The sequence below is a fragment of the Plectropomus leopardus genome, chromosome 4, assembly GCF_008729295.1.
Source record: "Plectropomus leopardus isolate mb chromosome 4, YSFRI_Pleo_2.0, whole genome shotgun sequence".
Classification (NCBI taxonomy): Eukaryota; Metazoa; Chordata; class Actinopteri; order Perciformes; family Serranidae; genus Plectropomus; species Plectropomus leopardus.
Window position 1 is genome coordinate 26,724,264 of NC_056466.1, and position 24,722 is coordinate 26,748,985.

The window sequence follows — 24,722 nt, forward strand, 5'->3', positions numbered from 1 at the left end:
CTTTCTGCAGGCCTTATCCTCGTCAACGAGCCTTACTATAACGAGGCCGGCTTTGACAGTGACAGAGGCCTACAGGAAGGATACGAGAACAGCCGCTGCTATAACGAGATGGCCCTCATCAAGATGGTCCAGTCTATGACGCAGCTCCTCCAGAATCCCGTGGAGGTCTTCAAACAGGAGATCCAGGAGCACTTTGCTTCTAACGGCTGGCGGCTCGTCCACCGTCTGGAGGCTTGGCTCGAGCTGCACGACGGCGCTGAGCGAGGTCAGGCGGCGCACAGGGCTCACCACTCAAAAGACCGACCCTCATCTGTGGAGCCTCTGGATGAGCAGGGACCCGTGGCGGTGGCTCACAGCAGCCCCACTAAGCCCGGGGAGGAGGGGGTCACGGGAGTTAGCAGTATTATGGAGGAGGAGCTGGAGGATTCAGGGCTGAGTCCCTCCACCACAGCCGCCTCTCTGAGCCACAACTCAGACTGCGACAGCACCCAGGGGAGCACCTCTCTGGGTGGTGAAAACAGGGGCGGCTCCTCGGTCGCCTGCTCTGTAGTCCGGGGCGGGACGTCAGAATCAGGTCCAGCCACGGTTAGCGGAGGAGGCTCCACAGGAAGCCAGCCAGTGGTGCGACCAAAGAAACGGAGAAAGAGCTACCGGAGTTTCCTCCCTGAAGGCAGCGGCTACCCGGACATCGGCTTTCCACTCTTCCCGCTCTCTAAGGGGTTTGTGAAGAGCGTTCGAGGTGTGCTGCTGCAGTACCGAGCTGCGCTGGCCGCCGCTGCCATCACTGAGCACACAGAGGACAAGTAAGTGCCTCCTCGCCGTTCCCCCCACTGCACTGTTCCCTGCTCTTTTCCTCCTTCTCTTCTACCTTTTCATCCGCCTCGAGCTGTAGAGAAGGATACATTAACTCTGGGGGGGGGCTACAATTTTCAATCTTCTGTACCCGTGTCCAGAGCTGCACTGTGCCCTCAGCACTGCCCACATTTTTGTCCTCCATTTCTTAGTCTGTACCGCTCCTGCCGCCCCCAAAACTCCACAATGTTTTGCCTTTTTCCCCCCCCGTAATCCCTCTGGATCAAACCACAGAAGAACAGCACCTTTTTGATCAGGAGAGTGAGCAGGTTCAGGTTTGAAAAGCGACTTGATAATGTCTTTGTTCTCCTTCAGTGTCTCTTCAGATGAGTGTGATGGCTAAAGAGGAGCGGACCTCACATGCGCTCAACCATTTGCACAAACCTTTGGGAGCTACCCTGTCACATAGGAACCCTCATCTGTTCATGGACGCAGGTAAACACACGGAGCTTTTTACAGGAGGCCGACAAAAGTTTCTCTTTCGGCCTCAGCAGGACTTTCGGTGGATGCAGAAAGGACTGAATGAAATGAGAAATCAGTGCCATGAACCCTCTTCCACCCTCCTCATCCACCAGTCACCACACGGGTGGAGTTTTTGCCGGATAAAACCACTCTGTCGTCTCAATCAGCGTGACTCGTGATTGTCGCTGCATTTTGGACGAGGTCAAAAATGGCTGAAAAACTGCAAAACCCAACTCTCCTGGCTGTCGGGTCGACTGCGGCTAACTGTAGCACTACTGATATTATCGCTGTACCATCCTGCACTACAAAAAACGAATGGACAATCTGGTCTGGGAGAGGTGAATACACCAACCAGGAGGAATCTTTTTAAATAGAAATCACTGGTTGTACGCTTTCTGCCAAATTTTGTTCACACACACACACACACACACACACACACACAATATTCAAAGTACTGAATGTCAGTAAAACTGCCAACCACAACAGCTTCACCACTTACCACTTCTTCCACTACACTTACTGGTATTTTTCCTTCGCCAATCACTCAAACTGAACCACGCAGCAAACATCGAGTGACAAAGTTTACATACGAATCACCTCTGGAGGTCAGACTGCTGTTTTTGGTGCGCAGATAAGCCAGCCAGGCACAGGACGACAGTCAGGTGGCTCTATGTGAAGCTGTTTGTGCTCTAGTCAAAGCTTAACACAGCCGCCGCCTCCACATACAAACGCTCACTTTCTGTAGAATTTAAGTTCACCAAAACAGACCTGCTGTTTTGGTGCTTTGGTGTTCTGGTGTGTTTTGAGTCGTTTTACTCTCATAGGTTGTAGTGTTTCCGAGCGGATGAGCTTTACCCACTATGCTCCACTTTTCGGTGACCGAGGTGAGCCCACATCACTGCAAATGACACAATTTAAAGAGTAAACAAAAAAAAAAAAAAACATACAGCATCCATTCCGTCATCTCATGTCAACATGTTGCCTTACTTGAATCGTTCTTAATAATCTCAGATCATTGTGTACAGAGCTGCTTGTGTCATGCTTTAGACATTAACCTATACAGGCCGAGGCACTAAAAACCACTAAAACCCTGTTCCAGTGTTTTCCTCCTTGAAATTGCAGATCTCTGATCATGTTTCCCCCTTTATCATTTCTTAAAGGGACAGTTTACCCAAAAATCAAAATCATTTTCCTCTCACCTGTAGTGCTATTTATTTATCTAAATTGTTTTGGTGTGAGTTGCCAAGTGTTTGCGGCTGTGGAGATCGGCTGTCTGCCTGCTCTCAAATATAATGGAACGTGTGGTGCTCAATATGCCAAAAAATACATGTAAAATCATGACCTGGTTCCATGTAGGAATTTGTTTTTTCTCTACTGAACTACACCGGCTTACCGTATCACCACGCAGACGGAGGCATGCAACTACTGCCAGCTCCCCTAGCACCACTGAGCCAGCATACGTAATGCTAGGTTCACACTGGACGCGGTAGCGCCCTGATATGTTAATTGTTGTGTTGTCACCCGTCAGCAATTGCCTGTCCGTTGGCACCAGGGGTGCCTTTGTCCACACCGGTCAGCAGCAGTTCTCATTCTCTGCTCTTTTTTAATCACGTGGAGAGATCTGTCCCTGCCTCTCTGTCCCTGCTTGCTTGTGTGTCTCTGACTGTGTGTCAGTTTTTGTCTGTGTGAGTCTGTATGTGTGTTTTCTTGCATCTCTGTGTGCCTGTCTGTCTCTCTGTGTCTGCTTTAGACACAACTGACAAGCATTGTGGAAGCACTGGATGCATATTTAGTCATTTATCATGGTCAGATCATGTATTGTATCTTTATGGTTCATAATAGAGTGTTTCGTGTGTCTTCCTGTCAGATTTGCTTGCAGAAAAAATAGAGCAGACGCCAAAACTATAACTGCAGACTGTCAGCCTGCCACTGAGCTCGGGGCAGCACCAGTATGAAAGTATTGCTCAACAAGAGCGCCATCTAGCAGTCACGAGCACAAGCTTCATGAGTAGATGCACGCTGTCTTCTGCGCAGTGATTCGGTTGGCAGGACATAAAATAGTTCCAACATGAGACTGCTCCCAACAAGATCTGTGGATTATCTTGAGTAAACGGGTCATAATATCTGGAAAGTGACATTGCTGTTGCCGGCCGATATGAACACTCAGCAACTCAAAATAACCTAAATTGCTAAATAGCCCAACAGGTAAGAGCAAAATATGTATTTTTGAATTCAGGTTGAACTGTCCCTTTAAGCAAAAGTCTGTCACACTGCACCATTGCTGTATTCTTATTTCTTCTCCAGATTGCACGTGCAGAGTTTAATAACATCAGAATACACACCACAGTGAGTGTGATGCCGACGGTTTGTTGATATTCTGATTTTTTTTTTTTTTTTTTGCTTGAATGACTATTTTCTGTGTCCTCTGACTTGAGCGTCTTATCCCGCGAAGCGACTGCTGACCACGCAGCACGCAGGCATAACTAAAGCTGATATGACTTGTCCTTTCTTTCTCTTCATGGCATATATTCGATCTGGATGAAGGAAAGTTTATTCACCAAGTTTCAGTGAAACTTTGCCACAGATTGCGCTGCAATAACTGAAAGAAAGTGAAACTCACCTTTAGGTCTAATCGTGCTTCCTGGGGAAATCAGAGCAGTCTTTGTTTACATCTCTTTAAATAACTGCATCCCTCCTTTAACATTTCTTTTCTTTCAAGATATTATGATTCCCATGGTTGTTGTTATTAATATAATACAGGTCAGACAAACCCTTTGTGCTCGCTATAATCTGTGAAATAAACAAGAGAGCGCCGGCTGTCTGGTATTTTACTTGAACAAAGAAGCTTGATGCTGAAGAGTGTTTCTGAATGAGAGAGCACATTGTGCCATTGTGAAACTATGAGTGATGGGAGAGGATTAAAAAATTACATGAGCCAAGAGTTGCTGCGTTTTACAGAGATTTAAGAAAATAAAGGTCATGGATGAGGGTATTTTGCTTTGCTTTGTCTTCCATTTTTTCCCCTACGACTTTTAAAACTGGCATTCTTGTACAATTGGGTGTCCGTGACTTTTTGTCCCCTTCATATCTGACTCCGCCATTATGATTTTGTTGCCTTTATTGCTACAGAGGAGGATGTGTTGTCGTCTTCACTGGCTGCTGTAGCATGTAGCCTTGGTTGCTTTCCCCTCCCACTTGCTGCTGTATGTAAAATGTCACCTTTACAACTCTCGGATAGGTGTGTTTTTTTTGGAAAGATTTAATGCTCACTAACGCACCGTTTCACCAAGACTTGAGAGGTGACATAACCGCTCCATCTTTCACCCTCACCATCACTCGCAGAAACAGAAAAATGTGAAGTTATCTCGCTAGATCTCGAAGCAAAAAATCTGGCAGGATATCAAGCACATTATGTACAATTTTCTGTGTATGTGTGTATATTATTCAAATTTAAACCATTATTATTATTACTGCGAGATGTTTGTTTTACAGCCAAAGCATGTAACATGTTGCTTTAAGCCTTTTGAACGGGCTACTCACACAAGACTTGACTGTACGATGTCTACATTTCCACAGTGGCCTGTTATTGATATATAAAAAAAAATAATAATAAAGTTATGATTTGTAGCCTGATTCCCTCTGTACAGATGTCATGACTATATTGAAATATAGAAATACATACAGTATATATATTTAACACAAACCTGAATTCTAACAAGTCACGTGGATGCTTGGGGCATATATGTACAAAATGCTGAGTGTGTATTGTACTTATGATTTCATTTTTTAATGGTTTACTTTTGTTGCGTCAAGACGACTGTATAGTGATGTATTAAACCTTGCAAGCAGTACCATAGCAAAATTGTGGTTTATATTTATTTGTTAGCTGATGTTTTGAAAGCAAATAAGCCTAGTAGTCTCTTTTTTTCCTTTGAATTAATATTAACCCTGTGAAACCTGGGCAAATTTACTTAATTTCTTTCAAAAACATGGTAAGAAGGCAACTTTAGACAAAAAAAAGGACAAAAATTGTAAGAAATTTGTAAAAAGTGAGAAAATGACCCTAAAAACCCCAAAACAAAACAAATCCAACAATATAAAAACTAACAAACCAAAAAGGGAAATAAAAAATCAAGAAAATTGCCTAATAAATTAATATAAAAATTATAATAATTCTGTAAAATAATTTTAAATATATAATTATGATAATTATGAATATTTTTTTCTGACATTTTTCCTTATCTCCTTATCACAATAATGTTTCTAAATATACAAATTTTCATCTTCTATTTTGCAAAACAGTTCTTGGAAAGTTGCACAAAGTTGCCTTTGTTTCCATGTTTTTGAAAGACAATTGCTGAAGAGTCAGAGGTTTAAGTACCTCTGAAAGGCATCTGAACACAAGCAAAGTAATCCAGGCTGATCCAGGTTTCACAGGGTTGAAGGTATACTATGTAGGATTTAAAAAAAACAAACAATTTATAGACTTATACAGTCAGTCAGTTGTATGTTACTCCCTCATTACTTTTAACCCACTTCAAGTGCGTGGCAGTGTTTTTCCATTTGCAGAGATTCTGACTGTGTTTTGTTATTTTTGTGTTGTGCTTAGGATGTTACTAGAGGTGTGCCCAGCTGAAAGCAGCATGCATCCAAGAGGATACTACAATGAAGTGGAGTATAGTATGTCGTCATACTATAGTATGGCAACATACTATAGTATGGCGAAAAATGTAAAAAATATATCATGTCCACAAAACAGCTGAACACAACACAGCATGTTGAGAAACGCCATACTATTGAATGCGGAAAAAAACAGCCATGAACGTCTTAGCATACAATGTTGTTAAGACGGCAAAATAACATAGTATAGCATGCCAAAAAAAAACCCAACTAATATGCCATATTATAGTGTGGCGAAAAATGACAAAATATGACATGTCCAAAAAAAGAGCTGAAAACCACAAAGTATACCATGTTAAGACACATTTTACTATAGAATGTAGAAAAAATACCCAAAAAACATCATTATATAGCATGTCCAAACAGTGAGTGAAAATACCATACAAAAATTTATGGCAAAAAATATCAAAATATGACGTTACAAAAGCAGTTGAAAAGGGCTGAAAACCGCCTAAAATACTGTGCCGAGACACGCCATAGCATAAACTGTTGCAGTAACGGCCCAAATCACCACAATATAACATTCGGAGAAAAAAAAAAAAAAGAAGGGAAAATGCCAAAAAGCCCAAAAACAGCTGAAAACAGCAAAAAAAGCGTGGCGAGACATGCCAAAGCAAGGAATGTTGCAAAAACAGCCAAAAAACCGTAATATAGGATGTCTAAAAAAGGACCAAAAATGCAATGCTATAATATGGCAATATGTCCAAAAAACAGCTGAAAACCACTTAGTATAGCATGAAGAAGCATGTTACAGTTTTGAAAAAACATCTAAAAACGTCCGAAAAACCCATAAAATAGGACCAAAAAGCAAGGCTATAATATGGAGAAAATGTCAAAAGATGACATGTCCAAAAAAACAGCTGAAAACCACTTAGTGTAGCATGTAAAGGTATGTTAACTCAACACAGCATATAATAGCTTGCTGAGACACGCCCTTGCATAATTTGTTGCAAAAACCACCAAAAACACCAAAATATAGCATGTTGAAAAAATTACCAAAAAAGCAAGGCTATAGTATGGCAAAAATGTCAAAATTTGACATGTCCAAAAAAATGCTGAAAACTCCTCAAAAACAGCTTAAAAATAGCATGCTGAGACACACGCTAGCATAATTTGTTGTAAAAACACCCCAAAAAACCATAATATAGTATGTCGAAAAAAATGACCAAAAAAGCAAGGCTATAGTATGGCAAAAAATGTCAAAAATTGACATGTCCCAAAATACTTGAAAAACACCTCAAAACAGCTTAACATAGCTTGCTGAGAAACGCCATAGCATTAATTCGTTGCAAAAACCGCCAAAAACACCATAATATAGCATGTCGAAAAAAATAACTGAAAAAGCAAGGGCATGTATGCAAAAATGTCAAAAATTGACATGTCCAAAATACTTTGAAAACACCTCAAAACAGCTTAAAATAGCGTGCTGAGACACGCACACTAGCATAATTTGTTGCAAAAAACCACCAAAAAAACACCATAATATAGCATGTCGAAAAAATGACCAAAAAAGCAAGGCTATAGTATGGCAAAAATGTCAAAAAATTGACATGTCCCAAAAACTGTTGAAATCACCTCAAAACAGCTTAAAATAGCGCGCTGAGACACGCCACTAGCATAATTTGTTTGCAAAAACCGCCAAAAACACCATAATATAGCATGTCGAAAAAATGACCAAAAAAAGCAAGGCTATAGTATGGCAAAAATGTCAAAAATTGACATGTCCCAAAAATAGTTGAAAACACCTCAAAACAGCTTAAAATAGCGTGCTGAGACACGTGCTAGCATAATTTGTTGCAAAAACCGCCAAAAACACCATAATATAGCATGTCGAAAAAATGACCAAAAAAGCAAGGCTATAGTATGGCAAAAAGTCAAAAATTGACATGTCCAAAAAATACTTGAAAACACCTCAAAAAACAGCTTAAAATAGCGTGCTGAGAAACGCGAATAGCACAAATTTGTTTGCAAAAACCGCCCCAAAAACACCATAATATAGCATGTCGAAAAAAAAAAAATGACCAAAAAAGCAAGGCTATAGTATGGCAAAAATGTCAAAAATTGACATGTCCCAAAAATACTTAAAAACACCTCAAAACAGCTTAAAATAGCTTGCTGAGAAAACACGCGATTGCACAAATTTGTTGCAGAAACCACCAAAAAAAGCAACCATAATATAGCATGTCGAAAAAAATGACCAAAAAAGCAAAGGCTATAGTATGGCAAAAAATGTCAAAATTTGACATGTCCAAAAAAATACTTAAAAAAATGAGCAAAAAAGCAAGGCTATAGTATGGCAAAAATGGCAAAAATTGACATGTCCCAAAAACAGTTTAAAACACCTCTAAACAGCATAAAATAGCGTGTTGAGACATGCGCTAGCATAATTTGTTGCAAAAAACGTCTAAAACACCATAATATAGCATGTCGAAAAAATGACCAAAAAAGCAAGGCTATAGTATGGCAAAATAGTCAAAATTTGACATGTCCAAAAAATACTTGAAAACACCTCAAAACAGCATAAAATAGCTTGCTGAGAAACGCTATAGCATAATTCATTGCAAAAAATGCCAAAAACACCATAATATAGCATGTCGAAACAATGACCAAAAAAGCAAGGCTATAGTATGGCAAAAATGTCAAAAATTGACATGTCCCAAAAGTACTTGAAAACACCTCAAAACAGCTTAAAATAGCTTGCTAGGAAATGCCATAGCTTAGTTTGTTGCAAAAACCGCCAAAACACCATAATATAGCATGTCGAAAAAATGACCAAAAAAAGCAAGGCTATAGTATGGCAAAATAGTCAAAAATTGACATGTGCCAGAAATACTTCAAAACACCTCAAAACAGCATAAAATAGCTTGCTTAGTAATGCCATAGCATAATTTGTTGCAGAAACCACCAAAAACACCATAATATAGCATGGCAAAAAAAATGACCAAAAAAGCAAGGCTATAGTATGGCAAAAATGTCAAAAATTGACATGTCCCAAAAACAGTTTAAAACACCTCTAAACAGCATAAAATAGCGTGTTGAGACATGCACTAGCATAATTTGTTGCAAAAAACGTCTAAAACACCATAATATAGCATGTCGAAAAAATGACCAAAAAAGCAAGGCTATAGTATGGCAAAATAGTCAAAATTTGACATGTCCAAAAAATACTTGAAAACACCTCAAAACAGCATAAAATAGCTTGCTGAGAAACGCTATAGCATAATTCATTGCAAAAAATGCCAAAAACACCATAATATAGCATGTCGAAACAATGACCAAAAAAGCAAGGCTATAGTATGGCAAAAAAGTCAAAATTTGACATGTCCAAAATACTGCTGTAAACACCTCAAAAGTGCTGAAAATATCGTGCTGAGACACACACTAGCATAGTTTGTTTTAAAAACTGCCCAGAAAACCATAATATAGCATGTCGAAAAAATGACCAAAAAAGCAAGGCTATAGTATGGGAAAAAATGTCAAAATTTGACGTCCGAAAAATAGCCCAAACCACTTAGTATAGCATGTAGAGGTATCTTGTAGTATACCTGTTAAAAAAAATATCCCCCAAAGGCCCCAAAACCTGTAAAATAGCACATTGAAATGACCAAAAACAGCTGAAAACAGTTGAAAACCGCCTAAAATAACGTGCCGAGACACGCCATAGCATAGAATATTAAAAGAAATGACATAAGCACCAAAATATCGTATGTCGAAAAAATGAAATGCCATACTATAGTATGGCGAAAAACGTCAATGTGATTTCGAGACATCACATTGTCTCGAAATCACATTGTCTAAAGAAACGTCCAAAAACATCATAACATAGGATGTCGAATAAAACGTCTGAAAACCACATAGTATACAACAGCAGTTCTCAACACTTTTTCTGTAATGATCGCCCTCTGAAGTATTTTTTTCAGCCAAGTACGCCATGACCAGCGCAAACTTTTTTGGTAGGAAAAAAACCCCGAAAGAAGTACAACACAGCGCTGTGCCATCAGCATCAAAGATCCAAAGATTTGAAAAAATTTTTTTTTTTAAACATTTCAAATGTTACGAATCTGTGACTAAATTCATAGTGAATCATTTCTTTTGCCATCATGCAATTTCTCAATGCACAAGAATTTTTAAAAGGCATTACTTAAATGAAACTGAATATTGAGTATAAAATTCAGTTCATTCAAATTTTGACTCTACTTTTTATAACATTATCATATTTTAGTAATGCACGACTGCTATTTTTTAAAATACATTTTCTTAAATTCACATGTACCCCTCGGAGTACCTCTAGGTACCCCTCGGGGTATGTTTAAAATGAGGTTTTTCAAATCTTTGAAATTTGACAGTGTTTTTCAGTGGTAAAACACAGCGCTGTGCCATCAGCATCTGATTTATTCATTGTACATTGACATTGTAACTGAAAAACACTTAAATTTAAAATACGTTTAAAAATGTAAAATAATATGAAGTGCTGACATTTTATATCCAAAAGGTCAAAGGTGAACTTCAATGTGACATCATAATATTCTGCAAAAACAGTTTTTCTTTACCTTTATTCATTGTCATATCTCAGGGAGTTGTAACTCCTTGAGGATGATTATACCTGTCCCCGGCATACGTTTAATGTCGTCTTTTTACCAAAATGACCAAAAGCTGTGACTAATACCTGTTTTGCTGTCAGCAAAGAAATACTTCACCTCAGTGCCTAAAAATCAGATGCAGCTAATGTTTCACAAATCAAATTACAGACAGCTTGTTTGTCATCATTTATTTAATTTATTCTCAATCAAAAACACTCCAGCAGAATGTTTGATCCAATAATAGAAAAATTACAGACATTTGTCTAATGGAAAAATAGATCTCTCTGTGAATAAAGAATCAATCATTCAATCTTCAGTGTGCATGAAAAAAAAAACAACATAAAATCCCCCTGACTATTTTCCCTTCACCATAAACATTTAAACAAATGAGACGACAACAATTGAGAAGCAGCAGGTAAAGACAAACACGGCAAATCATCGGTTTTCTTTCTTCTTCTCTTCGGGTTGCTGACGGGGACGAACATCAGGTCCTTTTTCATCTGAAAGTTTGTCCATCTGATTGAGCTCATTTGGATTTTCAATCACAACATCCTACATGGAGCAATTGGATTCAGGCTGAAAGCTGTCACTCTTATGGATTCTCCTTAATGAAAAACTGGAGACGTAAAGCGAAGATGTGGCACCATGACAACAGTATTAACGGTTTGTAAAGTCAAAACAGTACTGTGCCACAATTACACCGATTTTTCTGAAATAAGGACAGATTTTACTATCTTCAGTTTGTCTGTTGTGTCTGCGTCTATGAGTATTCTTAACGGTGACGAGAACGTTCAAATGAGAAATCAGTGAATGCACCACCAAATTCAAACCACCAGGAGGCAGCACAGTCAAGGCACGTCAAACAGTTGAAAGGACCACTGCATCACTCACAAGAAGCCGGAGTTTGCATAGAAAAAAAAACGTATGAAAGTGGTCAGTAGCACTCTGTGGCGTAAAAAGAGCATTATTTAGATATGTGGTTCCAAACCAAGATAAATCTGAGGGGTCACAATATGTTTTTCTTAGTATTTTCTTTAAGGTTTTCCATCTTAGGGCCCCTAAAATGTTTCAAATGAAACAATGTCAGAAGGAAAAATCTTTCTTTGGTTGAACGAGTAGACTTCATTTTAAAGGGTCGTGACCCCAAACAGTTGACAAAAGCTGCGTTGAAAGAACAGTACGTCGACTTTAACAGTCAATAATAAAGTGACCACAGGTTTTGATGCCACAGACCACATTTGCCCTCTAAAACGACAGCAATAGCGAAGCGTGTCTTCAAGTACTGTTTCCATCTGATATGCTTGTAGCTCGTCAGCTGAATTCCTGTTGCAGCGTCCTTCACGAGTAAATACAAATTAAACCGACTAAATGAGTTAAATGACAGAAAACCGACCCTGATGTCCCATGAAGGCTTTAAAGCGGCGTTGGCAACAGGATTACATTGTGCAAAAACATGTTTAAAAGAATATATTTTTAGAATAAATTAATTTTGGTCTTTCACAAGTCTGATCTTTACAGTGTCAAATAACTGATTCAAACAAAACAGAAAACACAAAAAAAGAGGTCAGTCAAATGGTTTGATTATGTTGATGCCTGTAACTGCCAATGTGTGTGTGTGTGTGTGTGTGTGTCTGTGTGTATTTTCACTTTGAGGTGAAATGGACAGGAACATGTCCTCCTCTCTTTCCCTCAGCGTCAGGACAGTTTGCTAATGCTCCCAAATGATTTCTTGTGGTGAGGAGGAAGACTAAGGGCGCCGTGTCAGGAACACAACGCCGCCTTCCTCATGCAGCATTTAACAAGTCGATATCTCCCCCCTCTCTCATCCTCCTCCCTCGCTCCTCATGTTCTCCCTTCACTCATCAATGTGCTGTTTTAACCAGCTTGAACCCTTGAAAACTCTCACTTAAGGCCACTCAGAGTTCATTTCACTTCGACTTGGACAGAGAGAAACGGATTTCTTTGTGTCCACATCTGATTTCTGTAAAATGAACAAAACAAACGTCTGAAGAGATTTGGGTTGCTATTAAAAACACATTTAAAATTCTGACTTCACCGCCCGTGTCGGTCAAAGCCTTAGTCATCCTTTCCTCTACGTGTCTTAAAGCTCAATGGTAAGGACACCTAGGTGATGATCAGTAACAAACCTTCCATAGGGACACCTGTGTGCATGTGTGTGTGTGTGTGTGTCTGAAAAGCAGCTGAGTGGTTAAAGGGGACCAATTATGCTTTCCCTTTTTTTCTTTCATATTTATAATTTTACATTGCAGTCATTCCCCAGATTTAGCTACATACTAACATCGAAATATGTAATCTCAGAGTTTTTAATTTTCCACAGATTTCAGGTCGTATTCCTACTGGAGAATATATATGGTTTTATTGATGATTCCTTGTCTCCTCTGTTATCGTCTTTCCCCCAGCTGCAATAAAGACCAATCAGAGCAGACTGGGCTTTTTCGGGAGGAGGGGCTTAAAGAGACAGGCACTAAAACGGAGCCTTCTCAGACCAAATGTAAATAAATGTGTATTCAGGCAAACAGTATGAGGAAACCTCAGCATTTTCTGACCACTGAAGTCTGTAAACATGTTCTAAAACACACGTATGAACCTGAAAATGAGCATAACAGGTCCTCTTAAATGCAGAGGCGGATGGATGAAAGCAGAGGAGAAAGTATAAGAGGAGTGGTGTTATGGGATGGAGGGATGCAGCCTTGGTCTCACACTGAGGCACTAAAACACATCAATCACCCGTCCACAGAGCTGCAGGAGCCACTGAACACTTTTTCACAGTTACCATCAGTCGGTGATGTTCAGCACGTTCCAGGAGGTATTTTGCTCAAGTCTGGTCTTGTAATCTACTTTTTCTGGGGCACCACTTTGTGTGTCTGTACTTCAGTTGGTGATTTCACCAATTAATCACATGAACGGGACACCAGACAGGTTGATTAATGCATCAATTCACTCAATAAAAACCCTCAGCATTTTCTCTTCTACCGCTAGTGGTATCTAGTCATGCAGATAGTTTTGGTTTTATTTGAATAGATTTCAGTGTCTATTTTTGAGATTTCTGTATTGATACTAATAAGGGGGTCAATCTTACTTTGTAATGCAATCAAATATTACATGTTTTAGAAAAATCCACAAGCAACATCTCTTTCCATAAAAAAAATGTTCTCCTGTTCTCTCTGTATGATCCACAGAGCTCACTGTAAACAGCTTCCACTTTCTTCTTTTTACATAAATAGTCCTGATATAATCTACTCACAGTGAAGTCTGATGACTCTCCAAAGCTTTGAGCACAAAATCTTTAGATATTTCAAAGCCGGTTCACGTGTGAAACAATTACCAGTAATTGCTGTCGAAATCTATTTGAACCTCACATAAAAAGTGTGACTAGAAGAAGCTAAACTGAAAGAGAAAGAAAGATTAAAATGGCGACGTTCAATCTAATGAATCCACCACCAGGACGACATGAATGATGGAAATATCATTGTAAATGCATTTCCCGAACAGAGTGATTTTTTGTCACTGTTACCATTTAATTTTGCAAATCCTCAGGACCCCTGGATCCCGAAAGGCGATATTTTTCGTCCTGTGTGCTTAACATAAAAAATAAATTAAATTTAAAAAATCACCACTGGGGAGTTAAGGGGCTCGTACAAATCTCTTCTCTCTTTAAATTAAATTTTAAAAGTTATATTTACTGCTGTTTCATGCTGTCTGGCTCGAATTACAATTTTTGAGGCTCTCTGTGTTCAATAAACAGTCACAAAGCCTGACTTCCTCTGTTAAAACCAGAGCAGTGACAGCGCCGTTTACTGCATCACACACACGCACTTACACTCTCTCTCTCTCTCACTCTCACTCACACACACACACACACACACACACACAGAGTCTCCAAAGCACTGCAGAGGAACCATGAAGGCATAAATTCAAACTATTGCTGTTGCAGAGGAAGCTGTAATTCAGGCTGATTCGTCAGCTTCAGTGCAGAGAGGAAATCCTCCCCTTGCAGCGATAATAAAGATGACATACGGGAGGCTCAAGACGGTGACTGATTTACTTTCCACGGCGGCCAAACACTTCATCATGACATGATGAAACGTGTGCCTATTTGATTTGTAAATTGATGCCAACATATCTACAGTAAGCTCAGTCGTGGCTACAGAGTCCCATAGAGTTCAATATTTAAAAGCAAGAAAAAAAAAAAGGGGGTAATGGAATTGTGAAACAAACCTAAGCGCATTATTGTGAAATTCTATCTTGTTTCTTCACACAATAACAGAGTTTATTGCAGGTCGTTTTTACTTTACTTTAAAATGCCCATTTTCATAAGGACGTTAAAAAGTACTGAACCCCATAAGTCCTGAAACAGATTTTAAAATTTACGCCAACATGTTAACTATATAAAAATCCAATTTAGAAAAGGTTCTGGCACAATATCAGATTTTCATGACACAATAATTGTGGCCAAAAAAGTTCACAATAATGATATTTTTGCAATATCCAAAGAAAATTGTGCGTTTTGTCTCTTTTAGCAAATGAGTTACACTCAAAATTAAGTGTAGGGCCGAGGAGAGAGTCTGTAACAGTAACTGAACAAAATCATACAAAAAGAGTAATTATACATAATTAGATAGAATGAAGGCACCCGGATAACACTTGGGAAGAAAAATTGAAATAGAAAAGAAATGGAAATGATTTAAGAGGTGCTGGATTATTTTCACAATATTCCCATATGTGTATCAATGCATATGTGTATTGTTATACCGGTATGTCATGACACCTCGATTTCAAGACTTCGGGTGGCTCTTAAAAAAGTCTTTGCCCCCTGGTCATATGTGATTGGCTGTCTGCTTAAACACAAGAGTTCGTCTTGACTGACGGATAAAGACACCTGCCATAAACGCTCTTATTGTGAAAAGAAGCGGGATGAAAAAACAATCTGAAAAATGTTTTTGGTTATTTTACAGTTTCATGGTCATATTATGTTTCTCTTCTGTTATTATTAATAATATTATTTATTTTCATAATGTCTGACCTATTTATTTTTTATATTGAACACTTTGGGCCCCCATACATGGCACTTGTTTTTCTTAATATTGCAGTATTTTCTACCGAAATGTTCTGTGTACCGATGAGAGGCAAATGTAGCAGATAACAGTGAGTGAGTCATACTTCCATTGCTTTGCTCTTGTACCTGGACATTTCTGATTCGAAATTCTAAAATCTTTTATTGGGCCTTTAACAGCAGAGATGACCGCTGGTGTTTGTTCATCCACTGATTAACCTCCCCAGGCCTCTGTGCACCTCTGCCTGCAGCGGTCCATACTCCACCACCTCTCCATCTACTGTTATTATCCCTTTGGGAGATAATGGCTCCAGTCTGAGGGCCCGCACCTTAGTGTACACTAAATGCTGACAGTTAGTAGCAAGATGCGTTCCCTTCTCCATAGCTAGGAACAGCCTCAGCAGCGCAGTACGTGATATTCCCGCTCTGACGTAGAATAGATGGATGACTCCGTCATCTGGCGCAGCGCCTGGTGCTGCCAGCAGGTCCTCAGCCAGATGCGACTGGTACATGGCCAGCATGAGGACAAAGTCTTCCTCCGGCACCACGACCCAGTTGCTGGGCAACTGCTGGTCCAGAGGCAGCAGCAGGGTGTCAGGCGGGCCAGGGAGGGATTTGGTGGCGCTTCGAGAAGGCGTGCTCTCCGTCCTCCTCACTTTGAGGGAGTTGTTTGAGTGGCAGGAGTTGTGGAAGGTGTTCTGGCTGGGAGCATCTCTGGTCAGTCGAGAGGCCTGAGCCAAGCAGGAAGCCTGATTGTTGCAGTGCAGCATCATGTTATTTCCTAAATCCTCCTCCTTGCTGCAGTCCTCAGTGGCGGGCAAGTAAGCCAGCTTGCCCTTGTAGACGCGTAGAGAAGCCAGCCGCACCAGCGTGCCAACTGTGAACCGGGCCGCTCCAACGTGACGGTACTTCTCGCTCTCTATGTCCACATCCGCCACAAAGCCCCAGGCCAGTGACAGGAAGGAAAAGAGACGAGGGCCGGAAGAGAGATGGATGGAGACTAGGTCCATGCGAGCCACTAGTCCTTGACAGAGTAGAAAACCACAGCTGACCAGGAGCTCCTCGCTGGACACAGGCGAGGCTCTGGAGGAGAGATAAGAGTTTGTCATAAGAGCTGGGCTTCTTGAAACAATGTGAGGTCATCTCATGCTGCCTTCAAGCAATGTCTGAACTATAGAGATCTGAGGCTGTGCTCATGTAATTGGCATTCAAATCATACCTTAATAAAAAATGCAATGGCTTAAAATGCCTCTCTTACATCCTTCTGTATGTGTAAATTAATGTGTGTGTCTTCATGTGTTTATGTGCTCTCCTTGGAAAGATATTGTATTTCTAGGCTAGATAAGACATACATGTGAAAAAGCACAGCTGGTACAAGTGATGCCACAACTGGTTAATAAATTAATAAACAGGGCTGAGAAACAAGCTTCAATAACTGATCAAAGAGTGTTGAATATTAATAGCTGGCACTGAGCATTGGTCAGATTTGTTTATTTATTCTTTGATCTTGTATCTCTTGATCTACGACAGAAACCTTTTCCAACTTTTCAGCATTTAACACTGATGCGTGAGCAGTTTGACTTAAATGGGGAAAAAAGAGAAAACTTTTTATATCATGTTTGTATTCTCCAAAACTACGGAGAATAAAAAGGACTGAGGTTTAAAGTTCATTCTTGACAAATCAAGAAACAGTTCAGATAACAGCCTCATCACAAAATCCTTTTAGGTGTTGTGGAGCTTTTGACTTACGAGTCACATGATCTTCATCAGCAGATGTGATGAATTTGATCAAATTTAATTTTTTTTCTGGGCACAGAGGGCATTGGAAGGGCTTGCTCTCCTTATGAAAATCACATGATACGATCAAAACCTCTGAACCGCACTTGTTTTTCAATACTGAAAAAATAAAAATAAAAATTGTTTAATAGTGGGTACTACAACTTTTTAGATGATTCTGGTAATCCATTGGGTCTGGTTGTCAAATAATTTAACTGTCCACACATCCCAACCTTAACAAGACGGCTATATGGTTGCTTCTCCTGAAAGTGGGCAGCACTGCATTTTGAATCTTTGAATCTTGGCGTGGATAACTGATCTGGACAAAGCTGATCAGATTGATGGATGAGAGAAGAAACAGAGTGCAAAGTAAATGAAAGCAAACTTCTAGACCTAGTACAATGAATGATTAAGTCTCAGTTTTACTGGGCCTGATGTTCTACTGCTCCGTTTGTGACAACAGTACACTTGGCGCTCTATTTGCTGTCCGCCACAAATAAATGAATGTGTGGGAAACCCTGCGAAATCCAGTAGGAGAATGATGCGGTAGATACATGTACTGTATATAGACAACAACCAATAATTATAAGATGCTTGATTCACATGTTTTGAGTATTCCGCTGCTACAAAATAGTGTTGATTTGATGTGAAGCTTGATTTCATCAGCTTTTAGGCTGTTTTCAGGGTGTTTGCAGTCAATATATCTGACCAAATGCACTTGAGTGTGTGACAGGTTGTGTCACATGTTTGAATAAGTTATTTTGGACCAACAGCCCAAAAACCATTTATTTTTTTTATGATATAAAACAGAAAAATGCAGCCAATTCTCACATTTAGAGCTTTTTTTTCATTATCAAACAGCAAACTGCTGAAAAACTTCCACCCTACAGCAGCTGTCTAGAAGGAGACACAGTCAAGAAACTAGCTTCAAAAATACCAATAAAAACAAAAAGGTGCACTTAATATTTTTGGGTTAGGAAGAAGTGGGTCAAGGCTTGTGCGTGTTTTGGGGAGTGAGCCTTAAGAGGAGTGTTATACAATAGCAGGGTTACTGTGACCTTATTGTGAGATCATAAAAACAACAGAAGAGAGTGAGGAGGGTAGATGAGGAGGGTGGAGGGAGGCCCATGGAGCTGTGAAGGGAGTACGTCGAGGGTGGGGCAGTAGGGTGAGTCAGAGTGAGGGGGGGTTCATTAAACCAGGAGGCCCAGCGACAAATCTTGGAGGTGGGACAGAATCAGCTTACGGGCCCTCAGACATGACAGGCCAGTCAGACAACAAAGACAACCCCATCTGGACGAATGGAGACAGGGGGTTGAAGGTCATGAAAAGACCCCTAACACACACACACACACACACACACACACACACACACACACACACACACACACACACACACACAGACACACAGACGCATACACACATGCCTGCTGTTACTACCCACAGCCAATTACAGTGAGGACAGGATGTCTCAGTGGAGTTCAATGGCGTTGGCCTTGCAGATATCTCCATATTCATCATGCTAAATTTATTCACCAGTCCGACTATCCAAACAGTCTCATCTACATTTCCACCGCTCTGTTTCTTTCAAATCATTGTCTGGTAGAAAGGTCAAAAAATAATATGGTCTACAACCTCACCTGCTGCAGCTGACAATCAGTTGTGGAAAGTAACCAAGTATGTTCCCATTTCATGCTACTTCGTACTTCATATTGTACCCCATGAAATTTCAAAATGAAATATTACACATTTTTCTGTTTGACAGCTGTAGATACTTTTCAGATCAAGATTTATGTAAGTATGAGTGCACATTCAGCAACTAACATCCTGACAAGACAGTACAAAACCCTGTTAAGCAGTTATAATGTTCTCCATATTTGCTATCCATCATGTAGTGTGTTAGCATTTAATAAGCACACAACACAGGGTAGCCTCGAGCTGAGGCTGAAGCAAAAGTATAAGACAAACTGAAACTTTGACCTGATGGTGGAACCCAAGGGATCATGAAAACAAAAGCACAAGATGCCAAATTTAAGCCTCCTGTGGGGCAAAAACGGGAGCTGACCAAAGGTTGGAAATTTTTGTGGACCAATAGACAGACCGACAGAACAACCTATAGAGTTGCTGGTCGCAGCTATAAATTAGTATCTATTTGGGGCCTCTTGACATATATTCCAGATGTTTATGAAGCCCTCGAAAGAGCCATTCTCTCTGAATCTCTCAGATTTTACATCAATACAAATCTGAACTTTCTCTTGTTTTGACCTCTTTACTACCCCATTAATCTTTTCATGACCCCTCAGATTTATCTTGTGACCGTTTGGAGGGAGCCTGACCCTTAGGTTGGAAACCACTGGATTAAAATAACTAAATGTTTAATACTAGCTGGACCAGCTACAACAAAAACATGGTAATAATGTCATATGAAACAATATATCAGTCACAGGGAATACTTTTTAGCTGAGTGAGTACTTTTTGCTACGGACACTGTTTGAAGAAACACTGAACATTATAACCTTCGTGATGGTTGGTTATATTGCAGTCCTGCTGCAATAGACTGCAGTAGGTTTAAACACTGTTGGTGTACCTAATGAAGTGGCAAACCAAGTTTAAATAAGCTCCTTATATACCTCTCCATGTATTTTTAGTGTTTCTGCAGTATCTGTAAACCTCCACGGGAGGGAGACTCTCGCTCACATCAAAGTGTCATACCTGTCACTTCAGAAACCGTCAGTTGTTCGATGATGTTTCAGCTCGTGCTCATTATGTTTGTGTACAGAAACACATTAAACCCTCACTCAGCGAACCTGTTCACTGCATTGCATAATACCAGATATGTTCTAGCTGTCACTCGTTTGATCCACGTAGCCTCAGTGAACCCTTCATTCAGCTGGGAATAATACCAGATATACTCTGACCACAGAGCCACTGCAGGACAGCCTGCAGCAGCCAGAGAGAGAGACAGAGAGAGAGACAGAGAGAGAGAGAGAGACAGAGAGAGAGAGAGAGAGAGAGAGATTTTCTGGATGCCCCCGGAGTGCGAGAGGAGAGTAAACAATACAGAGTCTGGTCCCTTCCTCTCATTGTTGCTGCCGCTCTGGCTGGAAGACCATTGTTTGATGAGAAGCTGATTGGCAGATGTGGTGGAAGTGATGAATGAATGTGGCTCTTTGGTGAAGACAGAACCATCAGTGGGAGGTGTTTTCTTTAATTTTATTTTATGTCTTTATTCAATTCATCCTATTTTAGACAGGGAAAACTACAGCACAAAGGCTTATATAAAGGATAAGCAAAAATAACCAAATACATGGGATTCAAAATGACAGATTACAAAATAAATAAAATAGTAAAAGGGCAAGATAAAGTCCAACGTGACCTACAAAAACAGTAGGAGCGGCTTAAAGAGGAAGAGCCTTAAAGCATTTCATGAGATTTTTAAATTCTGCACGAGACTTTAGATGAGAAAGGGCAAAGTATTTAAACAGAACAACAGAACGCAGGCGAATTTATAAAGCCAGCAATACAAGAAGTAACATCTTCATAAAACCAACTACCCACACTCGAATACTGAGAGGGAAGATCAATGTGCAGTTAAATAATATTCCATGACACAGTCACGGCACAGAGCATTTCCTGCACAACAAACCGTGGAGCCATCAGGGGTGTCAAAAAGGATAAAAAGGTAAACAGATGAGGGGATAATATAAAGCATTTTAAATCTCTTATGCTCTCTCAAACTCCCTTTTTTGTCCTTAGCAATGGTAGGAACATGGTGTCCGTGGATGCAGCTCGTTGGCATTCTGAAGTTGTCAAAGAGCCGCTTTTACAGTGCTTTTGGTGTAAGATCCCGATGCCAAAAGCCACCTTACCTGCCCACATGATACACCGCTGGACGTCATGGTAAGAATGTGGCTGGATGGGGTATAATTATACACCGGCGGACGGCTGGATGGTGCCTGCCAATTCCAAATGAAACACGACAGGATGGTGTCAAGTTGAAACGCTGCCGGTAACAACGTCATATAAGGAGCACAAGGTAGGCTAGGGTGGGTTGATGGGGTGGGTATGGCTCCAAAAGCCCAAGACTTTCATGCGGGATTCTTGTGTTCGCTTCCCATCTGAATGGGAAGTTGGTGTTTTTTTACACTTTACCATGAGCCTCCTTCCCCTAATCCTAACCATCCGGGCCAGCATGTGTGTTTGTTGACATTCCAGGATTGGTTGCAATGTGCTTTCATTGCCGAAACATAACCATGTGTAGCATTATTTTGCCATGTGCATTTGCTGACATCACAGCAGCAGCGTAATACGTAGACATGGAAGTCCAGTGCAAAGCGGCGATATGTGACGACTTGAGGTGAAAATACGCTGTTGGATGGTAATTAGTAATGAGAATATTGGTTCTTTTAAGTAACTTGTATCGTGCTGTGATGAATCCTAATGACTGATATTCTTTGACATTTCTTCCAACACCATCATCAGGTCTGAGTCTCAGTTTGTCCAGTAATTTGATTTATGACAAAACACCTGCAAAACTAACATTCACACCAGCCTCAGGTGCACTTTGTGTTTTGTGCTAATTCAAATTTTAGCATGGTAACAATCTAAACAAACATGGAAAACATGCTAAACATCAGCATTTTAACACTGTCATCATGAGCATGTTGCATTGCTAGCATTAGCAATTAGCTTAGAGCATCTCCGCACAGCTCTTACTACACACTCATACAGAACACAACCCGAATTTAAGAAGTGGCTCATACAAATGTTATATACAAATGTTTGATATTTGAATTGCTCGTTATAGAGACGACTGAAGGTCTATAAAAGAAGCCATAGAGATTGAGTGGACAAGGAATTTATTTCTATACATGGCAGAAGTTTCTCCACCTCTGAGTATGATCAGGTGCTGTTATTGTTCATTGGTTCATTGGTTCTTTCTTTCTGTCCTTCAAGTTCTCCTGTCTGTTCTTTGTTCTGGCTGAGTGAACTCCAAACAATCACTCAAATGAGCAAATCATTAATAATTAATAGATGAGTGGAGTGCATTTTACACTGCCAGAAGGCAAGCCCATGTGTGTCTGAAGGTCAGTTCTAAATAAAATCCATTCAACAAATATAAATAAATAGCACCTTAGAGAGATAGATTGGCGTTCTCGCAGTCAGAACAAAGAACAGAATCATTACATCTTCACACAGTTGTTGTGTGTGGCAGACTTAACACCACAGAAAAAAAATACCTGTCACAGTTGAGATCCTGTTCACCATCAGCAATACTGTCTAAATCCCACTAAAGTCTAACAGATTCAGGGGGATTATGGCCTTCACATACGGCATGTCCTTGTCTGCAGAGCTCTAACTGTTCATTCTGCACAGGAGAATAAAAATAGACAAAACTGCTTTTATCGACAGCTGCTTTAGTTTCCACAGGTTGCTCTGTCTGATGGGGGATAGCCTGATATTTCTGGAGCACCGATCACGCAGTTTGTTCTGAATCTACCCTTTGTTTAACTGGATTTGAACCAGACTTATTTTCGTGCAGTGTATACATACTGTGTGCATGCAAATTAAACTCACAACACTGCGCCTGGAATGATGAGGCCCGATTCAGCATGCAACTTGCCTGATGTAAGGCAGTCAACTCGAAATCGGTGCAGTGGGCGGATCCAACGGTCTGGATTCAAGTATGCTACCCAACTGCTTAGACTGGTTTCTGAAGAGCTCAGAGCTGTGAGTTAGTCATGATAGAGTAATGATGCTACAATGTGGCAATTGTTCCCAAAGCTTCAACACTTGTAATAAAGTTAAGGGCTCCAACTACTCATTATTTTCAAAGTAATCTGCAAATTATTCTCTGGAGCTGGAACCAGCAAATGGCTGGCATTTTAATATTCATGTCGAATGACTTATCAATTAATTACTGAAGCTCTGCTGTGGTAAATTATTTCACGTCACCCAGCCAGAGAATTGATGTGTGTGTGCAGCCGTGACAGACACAATTTCATAATCACAAAAACTTATTTCTAAAGCACGGGGCGTATCAACATGCGCCGTGTCACTGAGGATTCCTCATGTGGCTCACCTAGAGTAGTGATGTATGGATGCAGCCAAGGCGTTGCCTGATCCACTAGGTAGGATGCCCAGCGGAGTCCGGATGGCTTCCTCCCAGTCTGGTCTCTCCAGCAGACCATTTATCACCTGAGAGACGCAGAAAATACAGCTTTGATTAGGAGGACAGAGAGAAAAAGATGTTAACTAATCAGTGTGTTCTGGTGCATAGTGCTCTGTCTCAAACTTCAGTGCTTTTATGGTAGGGACTGACGTGACTGAGAAACAAAAATATTCTTAGTCCAGTTTAACCATTTTTAAAGTCATTTGTCTGACATTAATGTTTGTATCCAGTCATAGTTCATGTACTGCTGCTCGTTTTAAAACCTTTGAAGACAATTTTTTCTACAAAAATCTTTTTTTTTTCATTAACATAAGAAGCAGTAGAAGCTTCAGTTGTGATGACAGAAGTGTGTTATGTTGACTTTTAGTATCCCTATGTAAACCCACAGAGTGAGTGAGTGTGTGTGTGTGTGTGTGTACACGTGCAGGTGTCTGTCTTAACCTCAAATAGAAGTCCATCTCCGGACATGATGACTAAAGCGTCCCACTGTGACAGGTCAGCCTCCTTCACAAGTTCCCGGGCGTGGTTCTGCCGTTCTGCAAAAGACACACACATAAATATAAAGTGTGTGTTCATGTGGGTGCGTCTTTCCTGTATAAGAAATTTAGAAAGTGAGAGAAATTTGTTCTTTCCGTTTCCTCCCTCCAGAGAGAGGTTAGAGGTCATGGTCAGCTCTAATCGAGATGTGAGAAATTAGGTGTTTCGCTTGAGGACATTTCCACGGGTATTTGCTATCAGAAGCTTAAGTTACCCATGTCACAAAAACGTATGCCTTATTTAAATAATGACTAAAAGAGATCTCAGGTAGCCGAAGAGTCCTCCTTGTAATCTGCTTTCCTTCTTCTCTCCAGTTGCCAAATTAAAGTATCACCGTGGGAGGGAAAGCTGATATATGGTCTTAAATGAAGCGTCTACCACGCTGCCAATTAGATTAGAACAACTAAATTACCCAGGAGCACATCATCAGATTAATCTGTGGCTGAATGATCTGATAAAGTGGGGCCTTGGTTACAGCTTAATGACAGCAGAGGAACTTTTTGAGAGATTCTCTGTAAGGATAAGGACTAGAGAACAGGACTAATTAAAGAAATACTTCACCTCCCAAATGGTCATTTGTACGAGTTGT

The 24,722-nt window shown here is 40.3% G+C and overlaps 2 protein-coding genes across 3 annotated transcripts in view; one reads left to right on the forward strand and one right to left on the reverse strand.

Moving 5' to 3' along the window:
* Positions 1 to 2,996, forward strand: part of ube2o (ubiquitin-conjugating enzyme E2O) — a 48,775-nt gene extending 45,779 nt beyond the window's left edge. For both annotated transcript variants that reach the window (XM_042484754.1, XM_042484755.1), the window contains exons 22-23: positions 11 to 803; positions 1,168 to 2,996. In XM_042484754.1, coding sequence (XP_042340688.1) covers positions 11 to 803; positions 1,168 to 1,195 — 821 coding nt within the window. In that variant the 3' untranslated portion in view covers positions 1,196 to 2,996. The remainder of the gene's footprint in view (positions 1 to 10; positions 804 to 1,167) is intronic.
* Positions 2,997 to 11,323: 8,327 nt separating this feature from the next.
* LOC121942104 (sphingosine kinase 1-like) overlaps positions 11,324 to 24,722 on the reverse strand; it is a 47,723-nt gene continuing 34,324 nt past the window's right edge. Inside the window, exons 3-5 of the mRNA XM_042485205.1 lie at positions 24,038 to 24,132; positions 23,507 to 23,622; positions 11,324 to 16,731 (exon numbers count right to left, since the gene is read on the reverse strand). Coding sequence (XP_042341139.1) covers positions 15,852 to 16,731; positions 23,507 to 23,622; positions 24,038 to 24,132 — 1,091 coding nt within the window. The 3' untranslated portion in view covers positions 11,324 to 15,851. The remainder of the gene's footprint in view (positions 16,732 to 23,506; positions 23,623 to 24,037; positions 24,133 to 24,722) is intronic.